Source organism: Stylophora pistillata, chromosome 10 (assembly GCF_964205215.1).
Source record: "Stylophora pistillata chromosome 10, jaStyPist1.2, whole genome shotgun sequence".
Classification (NCBI taxonomy): Eukaryota; Metazoa; Cnidaria; class Anthozoa; order Scleractinia; family Pocilloporidae; genus Stylophora; species Stylophora pistillata.
Genome location: NC_142528.1, coordinates 13,917,195 through 13,928,158, shown reverse-complemented (window position 1 = coordinate 13,928,158; position 10,964 = coordinate 13,917,195). Strand labels below are relative to the sequence as shown.

General features: G+C 41.6%; 1 protein-coding gene across 1 annotated transcript; it reads right to left on the bottom strand.

Moving 5' to 3' along the window:
* Nucleotides 1-7,074: 7,074 nt before the first annotated feature.
* LOC111322821 (E3 ubiquitin-protein ligase TRIM45) lies at nucleotides 7,075-9,439 on the bottom strand. The gene has a single exon (XM_022926008.2). It carries the CDS (start codon nucleotides 9,393-9,395, stop codon nucleotides 7,164-7,166), a length of 2,232 nt encoding a protein of 743 aa, XP_022781743.2. The 5' UTR covers nucleotides 9,396-9,439; the 3' UTR covers nucleotides 7,075-7,163.
* Between the last annotated feature and the right edge of the window lie 1,525 nt (nucleotides 9,440-10,964).

Sequence of the window (10,964 nt, the reverse complement as noted above, 5' to 3'; positions counted from 1 at the left end):
TTAAATGCCTGCTACGTTTCATATGATAGTTTGGAAGGGCCAGGCCGCCATCACTATGAATTGCTTTGTGGAACAAAGTTAGCCGCGAGATTGTTCTTCGTACCTCCAAGGGTATCCAGTTTAATTCATTCAATAAATTTGTGACTGTTCCTAGTTCCCGTGTGTAGCAGTTTTTAACGAGGCGCGCGGCCCTTCTTTGCCCCCCCTCAATCCGTTTGACATGTTTCTTTAGGTGTGGGTCCCAAACCGAGCTGGAGAATTCACAAGGGCTTTGTAGGCCGCCTCTTTCACGCCTTCGGGGCACCTCCTTAGATTTCGTCGGAGAAAACCAAGTGATTGGTTGGCCTTCATGACTTTGTTATTTACATGCAGGCCCCAATCGAGGTTTCTGGACAATTCTACGCCTAGATAGGAGTGGCGGGTGACGGAGTCTAAAACTTTCCCCATAAGGACGCAACAAGACTCAACAGGATTTTGTTTCCTCGATATTGTTAAGACGTGGCATTTGTCGGGGTTAAATTTCATTTGCCATTTCTGAGACCATTCCTGAAGTGCTGTTAGATCTAACTGCAGTTTAGTGGCATCATTATGAGACTTAATAGTGCCGTAGATCAAAGTATCATCAACAAAAAGACGCATCCTAAAGGTACAATTTTCTCCGAGGTCGTTAGTATATAGGAGAAACAAGAGGTGGCCAAGAACCGTCCCCTGAGGGGCCCCTGAGAGAACTGGCACTTCCGGAGAATTGTATCCATCAACGACAACTGCCTGGCTTCGGCACGTAAGCCATTGTGTCAGCCAGATGTTAAGAATACCACGTATGCCATAGTAGCGCAGTTTCAATGGAGGCGCTGGTGTGGAACCGAGTCGAAAGCTTTCGAAAAATCCATGATTATTAAATCAGTTTGTTCACCTTTATCAAGGGAACGAGCAACTTCTTCTACTCTACAAATTAAGTTTCACATAACAATTTTTTCCGAAAGCCGTGTTGATAGTTGACCAATACTTGACTTGAATCAAGATGGGACATCATTTCGTGAAAATAATGTGTTCCATAATTTTACAGGGAACTGACGTAAGAGAGATCGGTCGATAATTGTCTACTTGCCCTCTATTACCTTTCTTGTGTACGGGTACAACGGTCGCTTTGAGCCAGAGCTGAGGAACTGAGCCTGTGTAAAGTGACTGCATGACAGAAACTGTAGAAAGGGAGCGAGTTCAACTGAAGCCTGCTTCAATATGAAGCAAGGGATTCTATCCGGTCCATTAGCTTTTTTACAGTCCACCTTTTGAAGAAGTTTCGTTATTCCCGCCGTACTAAAGTGGATCGGAGGTATGTCATCATATGGACTGGCAATTTCCGAGGGCATGTTTTGCAGGTCCGTCTTTGGTGAAAACAGACTTGAAATGATTATTCAGCAAATCAGCCTTCTCTCGACTGTCAGACACGACATCACCGTTGATCTCCAGAGGAGCGACACCAACATTATCTCGCCGCTTTTTGATCTAATAAAGGTCCAAAATCGTTTGGTCATCGTAGGTCTACGAGTTTCAAGGTCCATCTCATCGGTCTTTCAGGAGGTCCGATTGGTACTTATTGTATGCGAGAGTCAACTTTTTTCTGCTTTGCGCAGATCTTTAAACTTCTTCCTGTCAGCTTGGCTATTTGATTTGCGTGCCTTGCAGCTTGTTGTACGCTTAATACTGAGCCATTCATCCACGGTACATTCCATCGTGATCCCAGTTTCTTTTGAGAAAAGTGCTCTTTCATCACCTCAAAAATTGTTTCAGTTAGAGAGTTGTAGTTTTCATCGACTGATTTATTTTGGGGGTTGTTCGTAAGATAATTGTCTAGGCGTATTTTCAAATCGTTCCTAGCCGAATCTATGTCGCCCTTTTTAAACAGGAAAACTTTCCTCGATTAATCCACCGGTACATGAGAGAGATCAAAGCCCCAGAGTTTAAGATCAAAGTTGTTGAGCAATCTGGAACAACCCTTAAAGCCATGCTCCAAAAATCAGACCCTTTCAAACAGAGGCGATGCACCAATGCTGACTGCCTTCTCTGCCGGACTGACGGAAAGGGATCATGCCGAAGTACGGGTATTACATATGAGTTGGTTTGCCGTGCTTGTAAATCGAAATATGTAGGAGAGATGTCCAGAAGTGCGTATACTCGTGGTAGAGAACACTTCCATGCTTTAGAACGGCGAGAGGAGAGCTCTCTTCTGTGGAGACATTGTTGTGACAGGCATGATAGAAATGAAGTAGGTTTTGTAATGAATGTAACGGGGGTTTTTCGTGAAGATGCAATGTTGAGGCAGATAACGGAATCTGCACTGAAAAATAAGGTTGAAGAGGGCACGTTATCAATTCCAAAAGCGAATGGAATTATGTCAACGTCCCTAGGGCAGTTATGGCAATGTGGCAGTTCTAGAGACCTGGTTCCGAGCGGCTACATTTCGTGCGTTACTACGCGACGTGCGCGTTTTTTCAACATTTTTCAAATTTTTAGTTTTTTGTTTGTTATCAACTGACGAGGTCGTAGACGAAACTAGTTTTGAAGTTTTCCCAGTAGTGTGTTGAAAGTAGAAGTTAGTTGGAGTTTGTTCACTTACATGGTTAAAATGGCTTTCCTCGATTGTTTTCTAATAATTGACGGTTTCAGAGTTACATCTACAATCACTGCATCGTGATCGCTCATGCCATCAACTATCTGGACATTCTTTACCAGGTTCGGGTTCGTTGTGAGTACTAAATGAAGAAGGTTTCCTCTGCGTGTAGATTGTACTGGAACATAGAGTGGTCGTTTATAGTATCAAGCAGCTTGGCGTTTACTGCTATACCATAGGCGGGGCTACATTTTAGCGAATATCCATCCTTCGTCCAGAGGATATGTGACAGATTAAAATCACTGGTTAGTACTATATTTGGGAGAGATTTCGTTGTAAGTCTGGACAAAGTTTGGTTCAGGCATTCCAAGAGTTCAACAGCGCAATTTAGCGCCCCATAAATGGATCCTATAAAGAGTGGTTTACTTCCTATGACATGTGCTTTCATCCAAACCGCCTCGCAGTTTGAGTCCAGATTACTTTCGTGGGTCGCTATCAGTTTGTTGGAAACAGCTATTAGTACACCACCACCATTAAGATTTCGGTCTTTTCGAAAAATCGAGTAGTTTCCACCAAGCATTTCCGATGAGAGAATCAAATTATCGATGTGGGTCTCATTAGCATTTATACTATCTGGCTTGTATGTGGCAACCATAAGTTGAAAATACAACCGCTTAATTCGAAACGCTCCGCAAGCTGCAACAATTTAACTATAGCACTCGTAATGTAGAGGTGCATTGTGGTGCCTGACCATTCTTTTGCCTACAAGAAGTTGATGATATTTTGTTAGATTTAGATTTATTAGATTCGCCTACAGGCAGGGACCCCGCAACAGCTCGCACCAATTACTGCGGGCCCAGTAGACCCACTCATCCCACCCAGGCGGGGAGGACATCCACCACGCAGTAATCTCGTGCGTGGGAAATTAACGTCTCCTACCCCTAACCCTGCAGGAGACGGGGCCTACGGCTTATTCCTCCTTATCCAAGAAGACTAGAATATCTATCCATTTCTTGATATTATAGAAAGGTAGCAAATTCTCCTCAGTTATTTTAAGACCATGAGTATTGGTCCGGCCGGGGCTCGAACCCTCGACCTCCCGCAGAACACAATCCAGCGCTCTAACCAATTGAGCTAACCGCAGGCGTAAGGCTGGCCGTCGTTTGCCGTGCCATCGAATTTTAAGGAGCGGGTAGTTGATGTAATATCCTCGAGGGGCGAGAAAAAGCTACTGGACAGTATTTCACTTCTGGAATCAAAGAGAGAGCTGCAATGTTCAAATAATTGAACATTGCAGTGTTTTGATCTAAAGTCTGCATTCATTCTTTGTCATTAATTCTGATTGATATTGAACTCAATGAGATGAACACGATACATAACTTGTAGGCGTTTTGCGTTGCGTTCACTCACAGCCTTCGAAAGCCGAGTAAGTTATTACAACGACTGATTAAACGACAGTTTGCGAAAATTTAGAGGCCCCGTCAGGAACCAATCGTTGCTGTAGTTTCTTGCACAAAATTTACACGCCCACAAGTAGGCCTTTCCCGATTGCGCTGAGCACCCTTTGAGCACTTTCTTTAGTTTGGGGCACTATTTTGCATTTTGAGCACCCTTAAGCACTGGTACGAGAAACCAAACAGACAATCCAACTAGCTTACGCAAATCGTATAATTTATTCCAGTATATTATTATTCGATCTAGAGAAAAGAAATTAAATACATTTGAGAAACTGAACAGGATCTATCGATACATAAACACACGAGTCAAACTATTAGCTAGAATTGCAGCACTGATAACTTACTTCTGTGGCGATGTCTAGTAGGATTGTTTCACGGTATACAGGTCAGCAACAGATATAACAGATCAGGGTATAACAGAATACGGGTCAGCGCGACAGGTCAGCAAAACATGAAGGTCACTTCGAATCTAAACATCTTAACTGAGAGCATACTTATTCACGTGGCTTAATTGCGAAACTTAGTGTCAATCAAAGTCAATCAGGAAATCAAGTTAATAATTCATTGTATTAACGAAACAAGCACTTTTTCGCACTTTGGGCAACATTTGAGCAATATTTCACATTTCGAGCAAATTTCGAGCAACATATGTCTTCTAAAACATTTTAAAGCAAAAACTGTGTGTCGCTCGCAACGAGAATCGTGTTCCAGGTCATAAATTTGAATAACTAATGATGTAGTGGTCAAGAATAAAAGACAGTTGTCATGGATAGACACGTGGACTTATCCCAACTGAGTGTGAAAACAGAAGTTTCTGATTGGCTGATGTATCATGTGTGTGTCATCTCAAATTTCAAAATCATCTGATGTCTAGGCTTTACACTAGTAGTGCTGAATTCATTTACAATTCGTAACCGCTTTAGTTTTTTAAGAGCACAAGGGAAAACACTAAATCAGTCGGAAAACAATAGCACTGAAGACGAAGAAGTGAGTGATACAATTACAATAACAGTAAATGCTGGAGCATCCCTTAGTGCTCCAGAAAGTGCTTCGACAGCACGAAAGCGAAAAGTTCCGATCAACAAAGGGAAGGGTTAGGGGTAGGAGACCTTAATTTTTCACGCACGAGATTAATGTGTCGTGGATGTCCTCCCCGGGGTGGGATGGGTGGGAATTGATCCTGAAAAGCCCCCATGGGGAGTGGTCAACTAACGTATGTATGTATATGTATGTAAGAACAAGCAAAGAGGAAGCGTCAAAACCACCAATGTGAGTACACGGGATCGTCTCAAAGAGTACCCAAACCAACACTTTCCCGTGGTAAAAAAAAGCTTAGATGTAATGCCTGCAGCGAAGTTCTCAGTTATAAGAAAAGTTCTATTGAAAGACACACGAAATCAAAGAAACATGAGAAGGGTCTGGCTGATATTGAGAGAAACAAATCAGAACAGCAGTCCATCAAAGAATGCCTGCAGAAGAGGGCAAAAATCGACATATTTACGAAAAGCTTAGAGGTAACTGTTCACAACTTTTAGCACTTTTTGAGCACTATTTTGAGATTTTGAGCACTTGTTGAGCACTTTTTAGCCATTTTTGCCAGCACTTTTTTAGGATTTTACGAGCGCAATCGGGAAAGGCCTATCCACAAGTTGCTTGTCAATCACTTTTCTATAATTCCTGTGTCATGAAATGTCACTCTATTTCTAAAAAAATCGACCCCTTAAGAAAAGCAATCTAATTCCACTAACTGGGGGCAAGATCGAGAAGAACGTCATTGATCCTGTTTGGCAGAACCCCACATTACACATAAATTAAAATCTATTGCTCTTGTTCCTACACGAAATACCAAGATTTCATCTGCGTGGGATTGGGAAGTCTGCCTCACAAAAATCTTGCAATAGGCTTGAAGATGCTTCAGAAACCATATCATGTCACGTGTGTCGTGTCCTACGCTCGTGACAAGATGGAAAATATCTCGTCCATCTCATTTCTGAGTTTAAAATTCACCATCTTTCCTATTCTATTAGATCACAAGAGGCTTTCGACTTTGCTGGTTCTGAGAAGATGCGTGCCTTTTACCGGTGAACCTATGATAAAAAGTTATATGATCCAACTTGCTGTAGTGTCTTTGTACATGTGGCTTAGAGTGGAGCAGATAGACTAGGAGCGTGTAAATCCAATCTTTAGCAGCCTTAGTGCATTTGAAGATAATTTCCGAAATGTTAGGTTGTACTTTGGAATCTCAAACTGCCATAAATAGTAAATTTTTACCACCCTTGTTTTCCTCATTGACGTAAAGATCAAATGGGTCCTGGAGTATGCTTTTCCTTTAAGACGAAGAAATTACTGAGAAATACTCCTAAAGTTTCTTCAAAGCTGAAGTCAAGTGGAAAATTTCCTCCCTTTTGGACCAGATGAAAACATAATAATTGAAATCTCACCGGGATTGTTGTAATGTGGGCCGAGGTTATTTCTTGCTGGACTGATACCTTTCCTGACTTTACAGTAAAATCAAGCTAAACCAGCCACGATGTTGTCTCCTGAAGTGACCGGTGACTGCAATAGTCTAAAAGTTAAAAGACACTACACTTTCCTTAAACAATGAATAAATGATACATTTAGGCTCGATTTCTGCCGTTTTTCTTGCGTGCGGTCTTTGATCCTCTTGGTCGATCTCAGTAAGGTACGGGGGCCTCTTTCCTGAACAGCAGCCATTAATCGAGCTTTTCAAGAACTCTTAGGCCTACTATGAAGTCTACTGTGATCTACGTTAGTAATTGTTTAAAATCGTCTAAGCAGCATAATGATTTTTTCGTCATACCTCTCAACAGAGGAACATCTGAAGCGGAAAATTTCTCTTTAACTCGTAATGGGAGTGTATTTCCACTTGAAAATTCATCTGTCTTGCGGTCTCGTCACTGTTGCGGGACTCCATAGAAAGATAAAACATTGATATGGAAGCGGATCGACCAATCAGATGATGCATATTACATACAGTGTTATAAATTTCAGTATTTCAACGTCCTTTATTAGGAATCATACATATTCTACAGATACAAATCTAAAAACTGTGCACACCGATCTTCGAGTCTTAATTAGCGAAAGACGTAAATAGCGTGTTTTACGACATCAGAGACGAGCACATCACCATTTTGAGTGACAGCGACAGAGCAAGGCATTGATGACATGGATAGTACGTCACCAAAGTGGCTAACCACTTTTCCACCCAGCGTAAATACTTTAACACTACTCCACTTAATATCGCTCCGCGCAGCATCACATACTACTAGGTTGTTTAACTTGTCTATGGCTAGTCCTGCAGGAGAATCAAACTGTCCAAGATCGCGCAAATGCTTCCCCTGTCTGTCGAAAACCTTCACACAACGACCCATGCGATACGACACAAAATACTTTTTTTTATGGTAAACGGCAAACCACGGAAAAGCGTCAAAGTTTGCTAATCTAAATGACCTCAACAGTTTTGTTCCATCAGCGGAGAGGAGCTTGATATATAGGTCACCCGAATCGCACACGATTATTTTACCATCACTCCTAACAGAAACACTGCAGGGGTTAACCAAGTGTCCGCTGATATGTTTTACGAATGTTCCAGTTTCAGTATAAACAGAAACTTTGCTAATTTTATGAATTTCGCTCCATTTTGAGGACTCTTCGCAAACGACTAATAAATCGCAAACCTTTGAAAATGCAACGCATCGGGGTTTTTGTTTTGGGCTGAAATCCACCACAGTTCTTAGGTACCTGAAAGTAGCATCAAACAACAATACCTTGCCATTACCATAATTTGCCACTGCAATATTTGCAGTCTTTTCACTTTGGGCAATACTACACGGAAAATTAAAGTTCTCTTGTCCTCGCAAGTCAAACTTCTTCTGGGAAGCTTGGTAGTATTCATGCGGCACAATCTTAACTTTTCGGGTCAGCGGTATCCCGTTCACTTCAATCACCAGGTCATGATTACTATCGAGTTCTGGACAAATAACAGAAATGCTGTAATTTCCATCTTTAAAATTTTTTATTTCGTTTTCCTCTTCTAACTCGGATGGCGGGTAAATCAGCACAGTCACGTTGTCTTCTTCGTTGTAAACCTGATTTCCGTCTGAATCTCTTGTTGTTAATTTGAAAACCACTTCGCTACATGGTTTTACTACGTCCAAAACTTTGGGTTCACATCCTGCTAACGATAGTGCAGGATCGGTAAAACTCGCAATAAGTCGGCCTGGACCTGAGTTTTTCAGAATTACCTTATATTTTTCAAGTGTCTCATTTGCAACATAACTAAAATGAAGAGGTTGAAGGATCGTTGCTCGCGCAGCTTTCGAAATTTCTTCGAGCCGACTTGTGACGGTCAGTTCTGTTTGTATAATTTCAGAGGGTATGTTTCGATGTAGGATAGCATCTCCGTGTTCAACAAATCCATTGAGTTGGGAAACTGTTAACTGAAACTCTTTCGTTCGAATCGCATGATCTCTTTGCTGTGCTTCATTGATTCGAAATAATCTTGTCTTCACAGCAGCTTCATGTTCCCTTAAAATTCGGACAAGATCGTCCACGATAGTTGTGACTTTATCTTGTGCAGCAATCATTTCATCTGTGCTCTTCTTCATGAACTCAATTTGTCTATTCATTTTTCTTTCCACAACAGCAATTTCCGCCTTTGCTTTGTCCACGGCTTTTGTAATTTGAACCTTTCTTTCTCCCGCTGCTTGTTGAATATCCACCACTGTGTGTTGATTATGACTTACGAACCCGCACTTCATACAGACACAAGTCTTGCAATCTTTGCAGAAGTATTCAAGCGATTCGTTTTCGTGATACTTTTCCGTACACATGACAGGTCGTTGAATCAATTCTTCAACATCTTGTGCTTGCAATTTCTCGATCAAAACATTTCGGTGACCTCTCGTAACCTTCAAGCGTTGATGCGCTTCAAAACAAGCTGCACAGAGAAAGCTTTGACAAACAAAACAATACGATGTTACAGCGCTGTTATCGTCACAGCTATTGCATGTCTGAATCTGAACGCCACCATCTTCTAGAGCTAAAATATCCAACAATCGATTGAGATGAAACGACGCGGGTAAATTAGAGAACGTATCACTTTTTGGAATGTTGAAGTCAGTCAGGCAAACCGGACATTTGATTTTCGTTTCTCTCCGTCTCCTTGCGTGTCCAACGTGTCTGTCAAGGCAGTGTAAACAGAACGAATGCAAACATGGAAGAGTTTTGGGTTCTCTTACTGCATCTAAGCACAATGGACATTCAGCTTCCTTCTTTAGATTACTAAACAATTGGTGAACATCCATGTCGAGGAATACTCGATGGGTGAAAACTAAGGATGGACCGATACCGATACTACACGTGACCTACTCGGCTTTGATCTCCCCCGACTAACCGCCGACAAGCAGCCGAAAAGACTCCGGGCTCGAGATCGTGCATGTGCGCAGTTGTTTGCAATGTAAGATTGCCGCAGTGTACCGGTCAAAGTGGCGGTTTCATGACCTCCATTACCTAGTGTAACATTTCCCTATGAAATAGAACCTGATTTATTAACTGTAAATGTAAAGTCACTTAATACAACGACAACAAAATCACAACTCACAACAATCCAGACATTACAAGGACATATTTGGAGTAACAAAATGAGTTGCAAACTACTATGCCTGCTCACTAAAGAAAAACCTCAAGCGAGAAAAGCACTGAGAAAGGTTAAAAAGTCCTAAAGTATGGCACCTCTGTATGGTCCTGTATGCCAGGGAGTTTCTGATGTATCGCCAGGATCGATAACGAGTCGGGCACCCGTGTTCGGTTATTATTAGTGACCCGTGCAGTGACTGATAACCTTTCATTGTACGTCTTATGATCATGAATGCAAGTGAAAGTTGCAGATTGCTTAATATAGTAAATAGAAAGATTGTATCATTTCGGTCTTCTCCATTTCCTCGGGAAAATTAAAAATGAGTCCCAATAAATTGACATTTTGGACTTGTTTGAGAACTGACAAGAAAACTTTGCGAGAGTGCAGTCAATCAGGTCACGCGACTTACTATTATTCGACGACGTCGCAGTATCGGTATCGATATCGATATCGAAGAAGAAAGTAAATATCGTACTCGGTATCGTAGGGATTCCAAAAAGCCGTATCGGCCTATCCTTAATGGAAACTACAGAATCGCTGATCACGTGAACACTATGGTTCTCTTGGGAGAGGAGTGGGCAGAGCCGCGTTGTTGGGAAACCGAGATGCGCGCAGGTTTAAAGAGCGGAAAATTAAAAATGACAGAAATTAATTAACAATGAGATTACAGATGAACTCGCGTTCCTGAGACTGAAATCAAGAAAGGGAGAGGTGTGCCCCGATTCTAGATCATCGAAGGCATTCAAAAATGAGGTAAAGGCTGAGGCAGAACCTGTCACTGCTTACGGAGGCGCATGTTGCTTAGTAGAAATTAAGAATTTTATCGAGATTAGCCTCAGTTAGGTATTTCTCTGAAAACGGTCTTCCTTTCGGGACATTTTGTGAAGAACAGAGAAGTATGCTCCAGAAACCATATTTATCTCCACCATCAAAAATCATAATTAACCATTAAAAACATTTTATTTTGACATTTAAACGGATGTCCTAGCCGCTCGAAAGTTGTACTCAAATCTGCTGAAACTATTGTTATATATGCCGCCAATTTGAAAACGACTCAGTAACCTGGCCGCGAACGCAAAACGACATATCATAGTTTGTAAACAGCCGCTGCTCTAGCTATCGCAAGCAATTGCTATTTGAATCAAGAATTTATTTTCTGTTTCTTAGAGAAGAAAAAGAGAGGAGTGACTCTTTGGTGCGACACAAGTAAGCAACCAGGTTGTTAAGCAGGATTCAA

Excerpts from the sequence above, each read along its gene's own strand:
- LOC111322821 (XM_022926008.2), bottom strand. The coding sequence starts at position 9,395 with ATGGATGTTCACCAATTGTTTAGTAATCTAAAGAAGGAAGCTGAATGT.